The sequence below is a fragment of the Phyllobates terribilis genome, unplaced genomic scaffold (genome assembly GCF_046119375.1).
Source record: "Phyllobates terribilis strain yellow unplaced genomic scaffold, ASM4611937v1 Scaffold_2__4_contigs__length_985480577, whole genome shotgun sequence".
In the NCBI taxonomy this organism is placed as follows: domain Eukaryota; kingdom Metazoa; phylum Chordata; class Amphibia; order Anura; family Dendrobatidae; genus Phyllobates; species Phyllobates terribilis.
In genome coordinates this window covers 354482841-354502890 of record NW_027362762.1, presented here as the reverse complement: position 1 = coordinate 354502890, position 20050 = coordinate 354482841, and the positions used below count along the sequence as shown (strand labels likewise).

Genomic DNA, 20050 nt, shown 5'->3' with positions numbered 1-20050 from the left:
AGATGAAAATTGTTCCAGACTACAGTCACAAATAATTCCTTCAACTCTCCTTCTCATAAGAACTCCTCTCCCTCCGTTAGCCATGCAGCAAAAGCTAGCTCTGACAAGGATTTGTATCAGAGACCAGATTATAAAGGGAAAAGGAGTGGCTAACCGAGCTCAGCTGTGAGCACAGGGAATTCCAACATGGCCGATTAACCCCTGTTCTGCCGGAAGAAATAAACACACATTTAAAATGATGGAAAAGATGGGCTGTGGGCGGGGTTACCCCTTGCGTCCCACCGAGCATCCACTGCGCACTTTCCCAATGAATGGGGAGAGGGAGAGCGCGCGGTGGATGCTGGATGTGACGTGCTGAGTAACCCCGCCCACAGCCCAGCATCCACCGTGGAACGCAGAAGTAAGTCATCCCTGACTGCAGTTGCCGCGACATCAACGGATGCAGCCGGGGGTCGCGTGATGCCTGTGAGCAGCCAGAAGGACAGCAGGAGGTAATTAGAAAAAGACTTAGGGGCACAGGGTCCATCGATTGGGGCAATCATAAAAAGTAGTGGTCAACTTCTTTAACACCAGGCTGTTAGGGCATGCTGCACCAGACTTTTATGGCACTCTGCACCAGGCTGTTAGGGCACTGTGCACCAGGTTGTAAAGGGCACGCTGAACCAAGCTGTTATGACACTCTACACCAGGCTGTTATGGCACTCTGCACCAGGCTGTAAATGCTTGATGCATTATCCTGTTAGGGCACTTAACACCAGGCTGTTAGGGCACTGTGCACAAGACTGTTAGGGCACTCTGCACCACGCTGTTAGGGCACTCTGCACCACTTTGTTAGGGAATAGTTCACCAGGCTATTATGGCACTCTGCACCGGGTTGTTAGGGCACTCTGCACCAGGCTGTTAGGGCACACTGCACCAGGCTGTTAGGGCACACTGCACCATGCTGTTAGGGCACGCTGCACCGGGCTGTAAGAACACTGTGCACCAGGCTGTTAGGGCATGCTGCATAAGGCTGTTAGGGCACTCGCCACCAGGCTGATAGGAAATTGCGGCGCTATCTGTGATCCAGCATTTAGACAGGTAAGGTCATGTGTTGCAAATGACAATCACAGCCATGTCAATACTTGGAATGGCTTTGATGGCTCCAGAAGTGCTAACAGCCTTAAAGCTTGTTGATTGGCTGTACTGTAGCCTTTAAACAAACTTTATTCGGTACCAAACCCAAACAGTAAACTGTACTTCAGGGAAAAACTAGGTGTCCGGTATGAACCCCGAATTTTATAGTTCAGGTTCACTCATCCCTAACTACAAATACTGTTTGTTTGCCCAATTATTTGCTAATGTTTTCTGCTTTCTTCTATAAATGTCAGACTTATTTTGGTGTTTAGATATTTTAATTTTTAAATTTATTGTGTTTTTGCTTTGAACTTGTCTGTAAAAGTAACAATATATGTTTGTTTTTCAGATGTACCAAGGACCAATTCACTTTTATAAAAGTTAATGGAGATAGTCAAGTTGCGCGGTTTTATTTCACAGCTTTCCGTTTTCTAGAACAATATGGGCAGCCAGTGTCCACATTCTACTTGCATTGTATAACACGACTCTGTGAAACATCTGCTTGTAGTACATTTAAATCAGTGAGTATGACATTGTTTAACTTTTTATTGTGTTCATGTATAAAATCAGAAAAAAAGATTAAATCCTTATGCATCATTCACTCTGTTATTTCTAATAATATATTGTGCCTCTATAGTGCATACTATATAGAGAGACAATTTCTAGTCACCCACACTCAGATCTTTTTAGTCTCAGTGGGGCTCATTTTTTAACTTCTCCATCTCAGATTGGCGTATAGTCAGTACAGTAATTGCACCAGAGGCTGTTAATATTCTTTTAACATACAGGTGGCAGCTGTGTTACTTGGAGGGTGTACATGAAATCACAATGAGAATATACAAGCTTCATTTAGGTATTGCACCTGGTCAGATTTAAAGGGATCCTGTCATGTGAAAAAGCACAATTAACCTGCAGATATGCAGTTAATCTGCAGATTAATATTGTTCTGAACATGCCTGGTGCCAGCACTTAGGCTCCCCTTGCTGGGAGGAAATTAATTTTATTTCTCCTGGCAACATTCCGGTTTCAGTCATGGGGGTTATGCCAGTGCAGTTTCAGTCATAACTCTGTATATAGAGAGCGGCAGTTGTAAATGCGGCCCCGACACTGACTGACAGCTCTATCAGAATTAGGGTCGGCTGTCAGTCAGTGCCAAGGGCGTGGTTACAGCCGCATCTCTCTAGATACTGAGTGGTTACTAAAGCAGCACCGGCACCACCCCATGACTTAACGTCGAATGCTACCGGAAGGAATAATGTTAAGAATGCTATTAAACTGCAGATTAAATCCATATCTGCTGGTTAATAGCATTTTTTCACGTGACAGATTCCCTTTAAATCTGTGGCCCTAGTGGTCAAAATAAAGGTGTTAACTAGAGATGAGCGAATATTTGGAAATTCTAATTTTTTCAAAAGAATAGATCTGCTGTGAGTCAATCTAGCACAAATCAAAAATACTGCAAGGCTCCCAATTGCACTGAAAAAAACATTTGTAACACCCACTTGTTTCCTAGGACTGTATTCAACCCTTTTCAATTTTTTTTAAACCAAACACAGCCTTAGTAATGTAAAACTAACCCCAACATATATGGCTATGGGTAAACAGATGGTAACTGGTGATATCCAACAGCCGTTTCTTCATACACTAATCTTCATATAAAAATCCTGATGTACTGTCATGCAGTACAGTTTGTACAGTGTTTTATGGATTTCTCTTTTAACTTTATGGCTAAGTTATGAGGTCCCCTCACTATGCTGATCCACCATAAAATGGCTGCTGCATTCACTGCCTCTGCTTTTATACAGGCTATGATAATTCCTCCTGATTGGCTGTGCTATACTATGTGATAGCCGCACAGCATTATAGGTAAGCCTGTGTGGCCACACCTGAAGTCATCTGAGCCTTGTCTGGCTGATGTAATCTTCTACAATGTGTAAAATAGTGGCAACTATTTTATGCGATTCACGGGAAGCGAATCACAAATTGTTTGACATTCATCACATTCAGTGAAAAATGAAACACAAATTAAATTCATGTCAAATCAATTTGCTCATATATAATGTTGATAGTGGAGCTCAAATATCATGCAGACCATCCCTGTGGAAGGTTATTTGCTGCACTGGCTCACTTCTAGAAATTTTCACTAAAATTTTTCACTTATATTTATTTTATTTAAAGTCACATATGTACCCTGGTAATATATTTCATGAAAAGGTTAATTTATTCCATTTAAAAGAGTTGCTAACTTTAAGCACTCTGTAGTTGTTAAAAGAGTCCCTACAAGGTTAAAATTTACAGAGGTGGAATTCTAGTGAGCCCCTGTGTTCAATCCCAAAGTGCTACTAAAAGGCTCATTAAAGGGAAGGTGCCGCAGTTTTTTTTTTGTATTAATAATTATTGATTATATAATCAGTTATTTTTAATACAAAATTAAATTCACTGTTTGAACCGTTTTTTTATTATTATTATTTTAGTCAACAGCTGGGGGCTGCCATTTGCATTTGCTGGTGTGTAACAGCCGTTGCACACCTCAAATATGGCAGCCCCTCTACATAGGACTCTGCAGTCGGCCTCCGACTGCATATGCTGCATTGAAACAGCTTTAGCTGTGACCTGGGCACGCCCACTGGACTGTCCAGGTCACACCTATGGGAGGAGATCGGCACCATCTTTCTGAAGCCCACAGTTATGCTGTGAGCTCCTTTCCCCCTGGATGATGTCACAGCAGTGGGCGGGGCCTTCTCCTCCACCAGGAAGCTGCCTTGTGCTCATGCTGCCGGCTCCAAGCAGGAGATAGGTTGTGTGAGAGATGAGTGGCTGTATGATTGAGCTGTGGAGATGGGTGGGGGGAGAGAGGGGCACAAGAGACAGACAGACGCTGGGGTACAAAGACAGACACCTCCAGAGCTGCGGTCACTATTCTGTGTCATCATGTGACAGAATAGTGAATGCTGCTCTGGAGGTGACTGGAGAATAAGACAGCACATCTTATTCTCCAGTCACCTCCAGAGCTGCACTCACTATTCTGTTACATGATGACACAGAATAGTGACCGCAGCTCTGGAGGTGACTAGAGGATAAGACACAATGTAACAACAGAATAGTGAGTGCAGCTCTGGAGGATAAGACGTGATGTCTTATTCTGCAGTCACCTCCAGAGCAGCATTCATTATTCTGTTACATGATGACACAGACTAGTGACCGCAGCTCTGGAGGATAAGACACATATGCAGCATCAATAGTAAAAAGTTGGTCACACTTGTCAAGCACTATGCAGTGTGACCAACCTGTCAAGCACTTTTCCAAGTGATGCTAATATCGCTTGGAAAGCTCTTGACAATGTGCATGCTAAAATGCATGCAAAAACGCTTGATTTGCACTTGTGTTTTGCGGGAAAACGCATGTGAATTAGGCTTGCGCTTTCCCGCAGCAGGGGGATGCGGAAATGATGCAGAAATTTCTGCTTAATTTACGCAAAGTGGGCACATAGACTAATATCAGACCTTGCTGCATAAGGATCTGCATGAAGTTGTGTGTTGGTATCACTTTGTGTCTACAAAATAATGGCTCCTCACTGTGAGAGATCCTAATTCCTAAATTCATTGTCTCTTATCCATTTGTAAACACCCAGAAAGGGAGGGGGGAGGAGGAGACATCAGACATGGAGCAAATCCAGCCCAGATTTTCAGCAGTCGTAATGCATGCCAGCTCTACACAAGGTTTTCATGCCAAATTTCAGTAGCTGCTCCCCCTAGTGTTTCAAAGTGGAACATATCAAACTTTTTAAATTATTTTTCATATTTTACTCCATTAAAAAAATATGCTAATATTGGAAAAATGAATCAAAATAATAATACTTTACGTTTTTGCAATTGTTGAAAAACATTTTTTTTTATGGCACCTTCCCTTTAAAGGAATTGTTTCACTTGCACAATTCATCAAACTAATCAATGTCTGGGCTTTCAGGCCTTCATCATTCAGGAGCATCCAGTATTCACACTTGATTGTGGGGATGATAATGCATGAATGCTGAATTGTTTATTTGACAAATGGAAATAGCCAAGTATGGAGCTCAGCAATAAATGTAGGAGAATTTTTGATACAATTTCTTCATCTACTTTCTACTTTCAATTCTCTCCTCCATCCCCCAGCTCCCCCTCCCTCTCCACTCATCTCAGCTGAAGACTTTGTCTCATTCTTCAAGCAGAAGATTGACACCATCAGACAAAGCTTTTTTTATAAGTCTAAACAGTCCCTCCTCACAACTACTCAACTTTCCTCCTCCAAAACCAGCTTCTCCGCCATCACGGAAGATCAACTTTCCTCTTTACTCTCCAAGTCACATCTCACCACCTGTGAACTTTCCCCAGTCCCGTCCCACCTCATCCCAAACCTTACCACAGTCTTCATCCCAACCCTAACCCACCTCTTCAACCTGTCACTAACAACTGGTGTCTTCCCCTCATGCTTCAAACATGCCTCGATCGCACCCATCCTCAAAAAGCCATCCCTTGACCCATCCTCTCTCACTAGATATCGCCCCATATCACTTCTCCCCTATGCCTCAAAACTACTGGAAAAACACGTCCATCTCGAGCTGCCCTCCCACCTCTCCTCCTGCCCCTTCTTTGACTGCCTCCAATCTGGCTTCCAACCGCACCACTCCACTTAAACTGCCCTGACTAAAGTCACCAACAACCTACTAACCACCAAATCCAAGCGACACTACTCTGTCCTTCTATTTTTGGACCTGTCATCTGCCTTTAACACAGTAGACCATTCCCTCTTACTACAAACTCTCTCATCTCTCGGCATCGCAGACTTGGCCCTATCTTGGATCTCCTCATACCTAAAAGACAGGACATTCAGTGTCTCCCACTCACACACCACCTCCTCATCTCACCCCCTATCTGTCGGTGTCCCCCAAGGCTCAGTTCTAGGACCCATGTTCTTCTCCATCTACACCTTCAGCCTGGGACAGCTCATAGGGTTTCATGACTTTCAGTTTCACCTCTATACTGACGACACAAAGATCTACCTCTCTGGACTTGATATCAACTCCTTACTAACCAGAATCCCACAATGTCTGTAGCTATTTCATCTTTCTTCTCTGCTAGATTCCTAAAACTTAATATGGATAAAGCTGAATTCATCATCTTTCCATCATCTCTCTCAACCCCCCCATCAGACATATCTATCAAAGCCAATTGCTGTCCACTCTCCCCAGTCCCTTGGGGTAACCCTTGACTTTGAGGTCTCCTTCAAACCTCATATCCAAGCCCTTTCCACTTCCTGCCGACTCCAACTCAAAAGTATTGCCCAGATCCTCACATTCCTCAACCATGAATCTGCAAAAACCCTAGTGGCATGCGCCTCATCATCTCTCACCTTGACTACTGCAACCTCCTGCTCTGTGGCCTCCCTTCCAACACTCTTGCACCCCTGCAATCTATCCTAAACTTTGCTGCCCGACTAATCCACCTGACCCCCACTATTCCCCTGCCTCTCCTCTCTGTCAATCCCTTCACTGGCTCCCCATTGCCCAGAGACTCCAGTTCAAAACCCTAACCATGGCATACAAAGCCATCCACAATCTGTCTCCTCCATATATCTGTGACCTAGTCTCCCGGTACTTACCTGCACGCAACATCCGACCCTCACAAGATCTCCTTCTCTACTCCGCTCTTATCTCCTCTTCCCACAATCGCATACAAGATTTCTCCCGTGCATCCCCCCTACTCTGGAATTCTCTACCCCAACATATCAGACTCTCGCCTACCGTGGAAACCTTCAAAAGGAACCTGAAGACCCACCTCTTCCGACAAGCCTACAGCCTGCAGTAACCCTTGCTCCACCATTTCACTGCATGACCATCTCTACCCTCACCTACTATATCCTCACCCATCCCTTGTAGATTGTGAGCCCTCATGGGCAGGGTCCTTTCTCCTCCTGTACCAGTTGCTGACTCGTTTTTGTTCAAATTATTGTACTTGTTGTTTGCTATGTATACCCCTTTTAAACATGTAAAGCGCTAATAATAATAATAATAATGATAATAATAATAATACCCTACAGCCATGCTTAAGAAGAAAAAGGAATGTTAGAGCTGTGCCAAGCTCTTCAGGAACAGTTTCTGACCCAGCAACCATTACTTCTCCAGGAATTGTCACCACTACTGATAATGGTAAGTAAGCATAACTGCCACCAAAATAATGCTTGAATCCTTCCATTGATATCAATGCAAAAAAGGCACATTATATCATGTTTAAGGCTATGGCAGTGTGAACAACAACTTCATTATAGTTTTACATGCATCTTATCTTCCTCCCTTTAAGGGAATCATCTTAAGCCATTTATATGTTCAGCTGAATAAAGCTGAATAAAATAATATCTTGATATCAGCAATCTGATGAAAAATCACTATTTTTCATATATGTAAATGAGCTGTTTCAGCCTATGGGCCGGCTATTGATCTGAATGAGAATCTGATCCCAGACCTCATTTTAAATCAAAGGGGTCATTACCAGTGTAATGTGTAATGGCTGCTGTCTGCTCTCCTGATCTCACTGCAGAGCTGTGTGTGATTATAGGGCTCGCTCATATGAGCGTATAACACGGACGAGTGCTATCCAATGTTTTATCACATAGCACTCGGACAAGTGTTATTCTATGGGGCAGTACAGATCTGCAATTTTTTTCTTATGCAGATTCAGCATGTGAAAACAATTGCAGCATGCTGTGAGTGTCTGGGAGACTCAGCTCATACGCACCCATAGAAGTCTATGGGTGCGTGTGAAACATCGGACAGCACTCCAAGTGCAGTGCGATTACCGTGGATACAGGCATTGGAGAAGATGGAGAAATTACTTTCTACGTCTTCTCCGCATTTGTGCTGCGATTCTCTTATGCGAGAGAATCAGAGCAAAGTCCACTGACACTCGGATTAAACTCTGTCAGAGTTTGATCTCTGAGTATTTGCATAATTGGCCCCGATTCTCTCACATGAGAGAATCGACGAACATGTGACCCGAGCCTAACTAACACATCTGTATGTGTACTTTTAGTACTTCAGCTTCTGCTAGTGTTGAAGTATTGTGGTAATACAGGAGCTGTTAGTGCTGCAACTGCTTACGCGTTTGTTATGAGATGAAATTCAGTTCTACTGTTCAGTCTTAGTTACACATCACACTGGTGGTAACTATTACATATCACACTGGTAACTCCAACTTTCATTTAAAATAAGCTCTAGAGGCAGATTCTCATGCAGACCAGTGTTCATTACAATGTATTATAATCATGTTTTGGGGTTTAGATAGGTCTGTGATTTTATGATGGGAAGAAAAATTTTTTATTTCTGTCTTTTATTTTCTCTCATTTTGTTAATGTATTTTTATTTGTATTATTTATTATTTTCAAATTTACTGGCCTAACAATGGTCTCTGGGACTGACATTTCCTACAGCCTATCAGATAGTGCAAGTCTCATAAGCTACCTGTCAGTCTTACACTGAAAGGCTGGATAATGCACTGTACTACATAAGTAGTGTAGTGTATTATCTATGTGATAAAAGACTCGCATGTTCAAGTTCTCTAACAAGTATTGTAGGCAAGTCCAATAACCAGTATTGTTCTAAAAATGTTAAATATGAGAAAAAAATATATGTAAACCAAAAAACCACCACCCCCAACAGAAATTCCGCATTATTGATATTGGATCTTGTTGGATGAAACACATTAGGTGGGTATCACCCTATTATACGCTGCTCCCTACATCTAGATTTCTAGATGACCAATATTTATAATGAACTGGACTATGAAACTCATATTATTAATTATTCCACATGCTGCAAAAAAATATAAAAGTATGTCAGAAAACTGAAAGAAAACGGGATCAAAAGATTGAACATATCCAAAAATAACAATAAAAACTACAGCTTTGTACACAAATAAACCCTCATACAGCTTTGTAAATAGGAAAGTGTAAAAGGTATGACTCACAGAATATAATGAAAAAAAAGGTTGCTTTAACCCATTCACGACATATGACATATATTTACATCATATGTTGCGTCCCCGACTTTGATGCTGGCTCTGGCACTGAGCCCCTATGCTTCCCCACATATGACACCTGATTTAATCATCTTTCATTTGCCTTTAACTGCCGTGGGTAAATTGGAGCTCCACTTGTGGCTGTTAACCAGTTGAATCCTGCAGTCAATATCTGACAGCGAGATTTAGCATGCGGCAGCCGGAAGAGCGGCACAAATTCCACACATCGGTGCCTCTGTCCCATGATTGGGAGCGCTGATGGGTTGTCATAAAAGCTGGGGGTCTGCAGAAGACCCACGTGCCTGTCATTACAATAATCCTGGGAATGTTGGCTCATGGCCGTGAAGCACTATTTTGTATAGCACAAACAATCGGAATAACGCAGCTTCAAGTAGGAGGACTATTTAATACAATAAAAAGTGAAAAAAGTTTAAAAAAATGAAAAAAAACCACAAAAGTTCAAATCCCCCTTTTGCCTCATTAAAATAAAACAATTAAAAAAATAAATACACATATTTGGTATTTCTGCATTCAAAAATGTTTAATCTATCAAAATATAAAGTAAACTAATCAATGGCATAACAAGAAGAAAAATCTGAACCCCAGAATCATGTTTTTTTGGCTGCTGCAAAATTGCAATAAAATGCCATACGAGGCAATCAAAACATTGTATGTATCCAAAAATGGTATTAATAAAAATATCAGTTCAAAGCACAAAAATTAAGCCATCATAAAGCCCTAGATCCTGAAAAATGGAAATGATATGGTCTCGGTAAATGGCAACAGAAGTAAAAACTTTTCTTCATATAAATTTCGGAATTATTTTTCACCACTTAAATAAAAAATAAACTAAGCATTTTGCCAGGTCAGTTTTACCATACCGTGAATATGATAAATGCACTTGGAATTTTTTTCCCATTTTCCAGTACACTATATGGTAAAATCAATGGTGCCATTCAGTAGTACAACTCGTCCCGCAAAAAACAAGCTCTCATATGGCTATAGGAAAATAATTTTGGTGAGTCCCAAAAATAATTAAAATCATGATTTTAATTATTTTTGGGACTCACCAAAATTATTTTCTTATGTGAAGCCGTAAATCACGACTACTGGTTGTAGACCCAGAACATTATAAGACGGACTGAGTCATATAAATATGACACGGTGAGGCTGCTTTTTTGTTTCTTTTCTCATATGGCTATACTGAAGGAAATCTAAAAAAGTTATGGCTCTTGGAAGAAGGGGAGAAAAAAATGAAAAATACCCATGGAGTGAAGGGGTTTAAGTGATCTTTTGAGCAAAAGTAGTACAATATAAAAATAATATACTGTCTTGAAAAAGTATTTATACCCTGTGACCTTTTACACATTTTTTCACATTATACCCACAAACTTAAAAGCATTTTATTGGGATTTTATATGATATACCAACACAAAGTAGCAAGTATTTGTGAAGTGTAAAGGAAATGATACATAGTTTTATAACTTTTAAAAATTTTAATCAGAAAATTGTGACATGCAATTGTATTTTGCCCCTTTTAGTCTGATACCCCAAAACAAAATCTTGAGTGACCAACAGTCTCCAGAAATCACATAATTAGTACATATGTGTAATTTATTCTCAGTATAACTAGAGCTGTTCTGTGAAGTCCTCAGAGGTTTGTTTGAGAACATTAGTGATTAAACAACATCATAAAAACCAAAGAGCACATTAGGACAGGGATTAAGTTGTGGAGAAGAGTAAAGCTGTTCAATCCATCATACAAACATGGAACGAGTATGGCTCAACTTCAAACCTACCAAGACATTTCCGTCCACCTAAACTGACATTCCCAACAAGGAAAGCAGTAATTAGAGAAGCAAGCAGGAGGTCCATGATCATTCTAAAGGAGCTGCAAAGATCCACAGTACAGTCGGGAGTACTATAAGGGTTCGCATATATCTGCGTATATAAAATCGCGAGATTCTCAGCCAGAAAAATTGGATTGTCAGGTGATTGTCATGTATTTTTTTTCTTACCTAGCATCCATATGTCATGCTAGTGCTATGCGAATGTGCGTTTTTTTCTGAGCAATCATCCGTATGACATCCGTATCACATGCATATGAAATCCGAATGCAATGCGTTTTTAATATCAACTTTTACATACAGTAATTCTCTATGTCGTTTCAATTTAGTTTTCTAACTAATAAAACAATCTTATATACAATCTTATATACCGATACAGACTGCTGCAAGTGGTGACGTCAGTATGAATACCACAGCTCGTTGGTTGTGCACTGCGATAACCTTACTGACGTCAGCACTGGTCACAGCAGCTGGATTCACTCTCAGTGTGTTCCGGCGACCATGGTGAGTGGTCAAATTACTGATGTCACCGCTCACCACAGCCTCCGGATGCAGCAGAGTCAGGGATCATCATGGGACATCCTTATTGTGGATTTATGGTGGACCCCTTTGGATTATTTTATTTTATAATGGTAATAAATGGGTAAAAGAGGGTAATTGTCAGAGAGTGCTTGTTACAATTAAAGGACTTCTCTGTGTATATGCTTATTTATTTTGACTATGGGGTCAGTAATGGTGATGTCTAATAGATGTCTTTCCATTACTAATCCCTGGGCTTGATATCAGCAGACATTGCACAGCTGACATCAACCTCAAACCCATTACCCTGATTGCCAACGCACTAGGGCAATTGGGAAGAGCCAAGGCTAAGCACCAGGATTGGCACATCTAATGAATGCGCCATTTCTGGGGTGGCTGAAGGCTGGTATTATTAGTCAGGGAAGTGGCCAATATCCATGACCACTTCCTAGTCTATTAATTTCAGCCTGCAGCTGTTTGCTTAGCCTTCGATGGTTACTAAAAATAGGGGGGACTCCACATAATTTTTTTAGGGTCCCACCTTTTTAATAACCACTAAAGGCTAAGTAGACAGCTGTGAGTTGACATTAATAGGCTGGGAAGCTTTTGGCCCGTTCCCAGAATAATAACACCAGCTCATATCCATCTGCTTTCCCTCAGCTGGTTATTAAAGGTAAGGGGGACCCCAAGCCATTTTTTTTCTTTTATTTCATTATTATTTAAATATACAGCATAGACCAAAAGTTTGGACACACTTTTTCATTTAAAGATTTTTCTGTATTTTCATGACTATGAAAATTGTACATTCACACTGAAGGCATCAAAACTATGAATTAACACATGTGGAATTATATACTTAACAAAAAAGTGTGAAACAACTGAAAATATGTCTTATATTCTAGGTTCTTCAAAGTAGCCACCTTTTGCTTTGATGACTGCTTTGCACACTCTTGGCATTCTCTTGATGAGCTTCAAGAGGTAGTCACCGGAAATGGTTTTCACTTCACAGATGTGCCCTGTTAGGTTTAATAAGTGGGATTTCTTGCCTTATAAATGGGGTTGGGACCATCAGTAGTGTTGTGCAGAAGTCTGGTGGATACACAGCTGATAGTCCTACTGAATAGACTGTTAGAATTTGTATTATGGCAAGAAAAGAGCTGCTAAGTAAAGAAAAATGAGTGGCCATCATTACTTTAAGAAATGAAGGTCAGTCAGTGCGAAAAATTGGGCAAACTTTGAAAGTGTCCCCAAGTGCAGTTGCAAAAACCATCAAGCGCTACAAAGAAACTGGTTCACATGATGACCGCCCCAGGAAAGGAAGACCAAGAGTCACCTCTGCTTCTGAGGATTAGTTTACCCGAGTCACCAGCCTCAGAAATCACAGGTTTACAGCAGCTCAGATTAGAGACCAGGTCAATGCCACACAGAGTTCTAGCAGCAGACACATTTCTTCAACAACTGTTAAGAGGAGACTTTGTGCAGCAGGCCTTCATGGTAAAATAGCTGCTAGGAAACCACTGCTAAGGACAGGCAACAAGCAGAAGAGACTTGCTTGGGCTAAAGAATACAAGGAATGGACATTAGACCAGTGGAAATCTGTGCTTTGGTCTGATGAGTCCAAATTTGAGTTCTTTGGTTCCAACCACCGTGTCTTTGTGCGGCGCAGAAAAGGTGAAAAGATGGACTCTACATGCCTCGTTCCCACCGTGAAGCATGGAGGAGGAGGTGTGATGGTGTGGGGGTGCTTTGCTGGTGACACTGTTGCAGATTTATTCAAAATTCATGGCATACTGAACCAGCATGGCTACTGCAGCATATTGCAGCGGCATGCTATTCCATCCGGTTTGCGTTTAGTTGGACCATCATTTATTTTGCAACAGGACAATGACCCCAAACACACCTCCAGGCTGTGTAAGGGCTATTTTACCAAGAAGGAAAGTGATGGGGTGCTACGCCAGATGACCTGGCCTCCACAGTCACCAGACCTGAACCCTATCGAGATGGTTTGGGGTGAGCTGGACCACTGAGTGAAGGCAAAAGGGCCAACAAGTGCTAAGCATCTCTGGGAACTCCTTCAAGATTGTTGGAAGACCATTTCCAGTGACTACCTCTTGAAGCTCATCAAGAGAATGCCAAGAGTGTGCAAAGCAGTCATCAAAGCAAAAGGTGGCTACTTTGAAGAACCTAGAATATAAGACATATTTTCAGTTGTTTCACACTTTTTTGTTAAATATATAATTCCACATGTGTTAATTCATAGTTTTGATGCCTTCAGTGTGAATGTACAATTTCCATAGTCATGAAAATACAGAAAAATCTTTAAATGAGAAAGTGTGTCCAAACTTTTGGTCTGTACTATAGGTACAGTAAACACACGCACTGCACTAAATATATCTCACTGACATCTTTCTATCTCTCTGTTCTGACGGTGTGAATTTACTGTACTTGGCTGATGAAATGTCGGGTTTCCTATGAGATATGTATGTAAAAATCGGGTGGCACACAAATGGCCTGTGTGCCGTGTGATTTTTTTCTCATACCCATTGACTTGCATTGGTGAGTCTCGGCTGTTTTACGCAGCCATATGCAGTCATACGCAGCATGCTGCAATTTTCTTCCTCACCCCAATTCCAGGTGAGGAAAAACTCGCAGATGAACACTGCCTCATTGAATAACATTGGTGCGAGTGCAATGTGATTTTTTCTCACATTGCACTCCACGACTTTATATGCAGATGTGAGCACACCCTTAGTTGTGTACTCCATAAATCTGGCCTTTATGGAAGAGTGACATGAAGGAAGCCATTTTGAAAGAACCCATAAGAATGCCCATTTTCAGTTTCCAGAAAGCCATTTAGGGGACACAGCTAGCACGTAGAAGAAGGTGCTCTGGTCAGATGAGACCAAAGTAGAACTTTTTGGGCTCAGTATAAAATGCTATGTGTGGAGCTAACACTACACATCAACCTGAAAGCTACATTCTAACCGTCAAACATGATGGTGGCAGCAACATGCCTTGTGGATGCTTTTCTCCAGCAGGGACAGGAAAGATGGTCAGAGTTGATGGGAAAATGAATAGAGTTAAATACAGGGCAATCCTGGAGGAAAACCTGTTAGAGGTTGCAAAAGACTTGAAACCTGGGATAGGTTTACCTTCCTTCAGGACAACAATGCCAAGCATACTGCCAGAGCTACAATGGACTACATGGCATATTCATGTGTTTGAATGGCCTAGTTAAAGTCTGGACCTAAATACCATTGAGAATCTGTGGCAAGACTTGAAACATTCAGTTCACAGATGCTCTCCATCCAATCTCACTGAGATAGGGCTAGTTTGCAAAGAAGAATGGGCAAAAATTTCAGGATCTAAAAGTGCAAAGCTTGTAGAGACATACCCCAAAAAACTTGCACCAGTATTTACAGGAAAAGGTTACCCTACAAAGTATTGACTCAGGGGAGCTGAATACAAATGATTGTCACAATTTTCAGATTTACATTTTTAAATAATTAGAAAATCATGTATTATTTCCTTTATACTTCACAAATACTTGCTATTTTGTGTTGGTATGTCACATAAAATCCCAATAAAATACCTAAAATACATTTAAGTTTGTGGTTATAATGTGAAAAAATTTGGAAAAGTATGAATGAATACTTTTCCAAGGCACTGTAAATTGGGTATCATAGTAATTATATAGCCCTACAAAAAAAGTTAACATGACAATTATACTGCAAGGTGAAAGTCATAAAAATAGTATTAAAAAAGAGTTTTCCCACCTGAAGCCCCCCCACCCCCCAAAAAAAACTGGGGCAAAATTTCTGTCTTGTTTATATTCTTCTATACACAGTTAAGAAAAGTTTGTTAATAAATTATATGTACCTCAAAGCAATGCCATTGACAAATACACCTTAACTGGAAGAAAGAAGCCTTCATATTGCTAGGTTGGCTTGAAAATTAAAAAGTTATGGCTCCTGGAACATGACAAAAAAATTGTGAAAAATGGTTTGTCTTAAAGGCCAAGACTAGCTTATCTGTGAAGGGGTTCATTTATATAGGATATGGCGTATCTTTAACTCTGCACATGCAGTAGAGTGCTACTTAGTAAAGTGAGTGACAGTGGATGAGACATGGTGAGCAAAGCAAAGTGCTTATGCCCACTTGGGATAACGGTTGACTGCTGTCCCTGGATTCAATGATCTTAATTATCTATATGACATCAAAAGTCTGCTTAATAGTTACATTTAAAATGTAAATTTTACCATCAAAGTAAAATGTCTTTACCTCTTCAAAGGAAATTGATGTATTAGCCAATAGAATTGCTGAATAATAGAATGTCCGAAGAAAGTTCATCCATACAATTAGCATTTTAGCTTTGTCAGACATCATTTACTAACGTGTGCATCAACATTGTATAGAGTGAACAAAAATATTCTGCAAGAATGTGTCTTAAAGTCCTGTGTTTTTATGTCTTTTTACTATCATTTGATTCTACTAATGTATGGAAAATTGCTAAAAATAGTTGTAAAATGTCTCTTTAGGTCACACAGAAAATGATTATATTCCTGTAATTTTTAGACAGTTCTTGTAAGACAAAAGTATTGCATAGTAAAATCACATAATCAATAATTTTTACAATTTTTTTCCTTACAGAAGAATTAAAAAATTCAGTCTCCAGTAAGTATTTAATAGTTTCCTTCTCATTTTGAATAAAAACAAGTAAAATGCATACTTGCAAGTTATGTATTAAGAAAATAAATTTTAAAATGTTTAAAACTATTTTTTTTTACATAGTAGATCGATAAAATTTAGCTAAAAGAGGAATTCATTTTTAGTTTCAGGAAAGACTAATCACATTTAGGCTACATTCATATGTTCAGTATTTGGTCAGTATTAATTCCCGATACCCATAGTTTTAAGTGTGCCCTAAAAAACACATTTCTTTAAGATTAGCCTATGACCTCACCTCACTTATCTAACTATTCCCTTTTTGCCCTTTCAAAATTTTCTTCCAAATCTTGTCCTTCATAATATCTGTTTACACAGCCTCCATGCACTTAACATCCCTCTGTGTCTGTACTTGTACACATACTGGCTGGTGATCGGTTCATACATAGTTATGTGAATACCCTATTGATTATATTGATGGCTGGACCATACAATACAAGTACTTTTTACCATTCACTTTTTGAGTCTCCCTTATTTCCTCATAGATTGTAAGCTTGTGAGCAGCGTCCTCCTTACTCATTTTGGTATCTGTTGAATTATATGATGTACTCTGTTATGTCTTTATTGTCTGTACAAGTCCCCTCTGAAATTTAAAGTGCTGCGGAATATGATGCCGCTATATTATTTGTAAGCCAAAACCAGGTGTAGAACAAAGGAAAATTATAATAGAAACATGTCACCACTTCTGCATTTATCACCCACTTCTGGTTTTGGCTTACAAATACTCATGTACAATACTGACTTAATACTGAACATGTGAACGTGGCCTTAAACATTGTGAATGTGTTACACATATGCCGCTAGATTCAGATAGGGAGAGATAGGTTTCATGAATTCTTTGGAATCCTAGGGGAACCATTACTCAGGGCAACCATAGGCTGCAGCTACTCTCAGGCACATGATAGATTCAATTGCTGACCAGACACATCTGACAAGAGTCTTTTTTAACAGTTTAACAGTGGAATTTAATCTGAAGCACGGCCAGTGCAATTCAGGGATATTACAGCAACAATCTTCATCACAGTAGAGTCTGAGTTTCTTGAGCAACCGACTTCAGTAACAATACAGTAGTTTCTTCACAAGGCACAGTATTGCAGTTTCTTCAGTAACATAATTCAGCATAGATTAGATCTCTTAGCAGCACACTTCTATGCATACACAACCACAGGTTTTTCCCTCACAAGGACACAATAGTACACAGCATTCTTTATCCTGCATGGAGATGGAGGGGGGGAGGGTTTGATGAGGGAGAAGATCCCTATGACATGATTCCTTCCAATCCTTATCTTCCTGCCCTATAATACTCTGCACTGCTAGTTCAGAGAGTTTATCTAACCTGTGTTTAGTTTCTCTCCTGATCTGAATCCTGTTCAGTTGCCTTCTGTCAGATCCAGATAACACACCACCTTTCTCTTCAGCTTCAGCCAGACTACTCAACAAGATCCCCACAATCCCCCTGCGGCTCTGCTAAACATTCCCTGTCTCCTGTGACAGTGTTAACCCCTCTAGTTGCTGGATGCTTCTGAAGCACAACATTTCCTGTTTCTTGTGACACTGTTAACTCTTATAGTTGCTGGATGCTTTTGAAGCAGCAGCACTAATTCTGCATGTCACAAATGTCTTAACATAATCTAAAAAAAAATTGTTAAATACTATTTTTATTTTCTACAATTTTACTAAAAACTTGTCAACTTGACAGAAAAGAAAATTGTTATGCTAAATAACTGTCTAGTTGGACAGAAAATTAAAATGCCAAAAGAACAATCCCACAATTAGACAGTCAGGAATAATTTTACACAATCATACTGGCATGTAGACTGGTGATCCAGGATTCTTAGCTGGATCTTCTATGTAGTGGAGGAAGAAAAACAAACTACTACATATACAATATATGCGGTAGTGAACTGTAGACAGAGAAATAAGAATAGTCAGATCACTATAACATAAAGAGGCAATAGTACTTACTTTCTTTGTCCAAATCAACCTTGTTCAAAGTCGCTGCCAAATGCTAAGGTTTTTCCCTGATTTCCGCCTAATGATCCAAGGTCAATAATCACTGGCACTCCAGCTGTTGAAAAATAACAGCTACCAGCAAAATCATGTTTTCATCCAGAAAACATAGACGATTTTTTGTCCATATATTCATTCATATATCCATTTTTAACATCCATATAGCATCAGTAATTAAAAATTTTTACTAGACCAAATACAGTTTTCTATATTAATAATTTCAATATATCTATACAAAATGGATCAAATATGGATAGTGTTCATATGGCATCCGTTGAGTTTAATGGGCAAGTCTGATCTGAAAAATAGATCAGAGTACTATTTGTTGTGATTTTTCACAAGCACACCATCTACCCCATTGACTTGCATTTGTCAGACTGCTGTCCATATACAGACAGCCCATGGACATAATATACACTCATCGGAACCAATCTGAACAAATCATTAATCCTATAAACTGCATGTGAACAACTATGAATCTTGATGTAGTTTGGATGTGCAAGATTCAAATATTAAAACCCCCTGAATTATTTGTCCATTTTTTCCCCATCCCGTTCTGGGCGCATATAAATCAGTCTATCAATTGTATTTGAAATGTGAATTTTAACTTTTTGCATCTCCTGTGAATTTTTGAGCCCATATGTTAAAAGCTTTAGTAGAATTTTGCTCAGTCATATGTAACATCATAGCAGCTCCACACTTATAACAGCTAAACAAATTCAGATTCTCTTTTTAACCTTTGTGAATTAGTTTGGGTTTTCTATAGTCTATGCTGAGGGACAATTAATTGTACAGGTACATCATACAAACAGGATTCTTAAACTAGGTAGAACAGAACTGGAAATTTTGAATAAATTAGTCTCAGTCAGTGTGACTCTGAATTCTTATATAATTTTCTAATGTATTTGCTACATAATATTGATCACCAGAAAACTGTTATGCACACATTGACGAATCTACCCATGTATATCATTTTTAAAATGGGAAATTTAGCTTTTCTTTATAAAAAAAACACATATTTTCCAATAAAAACATATTTTGCTAAGAATTTTTTTGTGATCTATTATTCTTTAACATATATTGTTTTTAACCTTCTAGGCGATTCTAAAAAGGATTCTCAAGAAATTATGAGCACTGCTGTTGGTTTGGGAATAACTATTGGATTCCTAGCTTTGCTGTGTACACTCATGGGAGGCATTGCATTTCTTATGCACAGGAGACTGCAGAAAACTAGATATCCAGAAAAGAACAATTTTCATTAGATTAAGATTCTATGACAGTATGTTTTTAGACATAGTAAATATGTCACTAATAAGTTGTGAAGCGATGTAGATGAGTCCATAGACGTACTAATTATTGTGGAAATATTTAAATGGAATTACAATGTATATATTTGATTCTCAATGTGCTAGACAATAAAGACTAAGTAACTTGGCATTTGAAATGTGTATCTAATTATTCACCTTGCTGTAACCACTACAGGAAGTTGGACCTTATTATGTACAGTATAATCAGTTGCTATATCACCACATAGAACCAATGCTATGCAAATGGACTCAATTTTGCAAACCTGTATCTGCAGTTGTTGAGTCTGTGCATCCCAGACTCTATTGTTTTCACATATTAGCATATTCTGATTTTTTTTTGCAGAGAACAACATTTGTAGACCTGCAAGACACATTAGATCTAGCTTTTTTTTTTTACACATATGAACTCTATTTTATGTACAGAAGGCTACTGGTCTTGTTTTAACTGATCAATGCAAAAGCAAAGGAAAGTTAAAGA

At 39.5% G+C, this 20050-nt stretch overlaps 1 protein-coding gene across 1 annotated transcript in view; it reads left to right on the top strand.

The window, feature by feature from the left end:
- Nucleotides 1–19580, top strand: part of LOC141245881 (zona pellucida-like domain-containing protein 1) — a 101737-nt gene extending 82157 nt beyond the window's left edge. Inside the window, exons 8-11 of the mRNA XM_073669090.1 lie at nt 1466–1637; nt 7192–7300; nt 16181–16204; nt 19364–19580. Coding sequence (XP_073525191.1) covers nt 1466–1637; nt 7192–7300; nt 16181–16204; nt 19364–19527 — 469 coding nt within the window. The 3' untranslated portion in view covers nt 19528–19580. The remainder of the gene's footprint in view (nt 1–1465; nt 1638–7191; nt 7301–16180; nt 16205–19363) is intronic.
- The last annotated feature ends 470 nt before the right edge of the window (nt 19581–20050 follow it).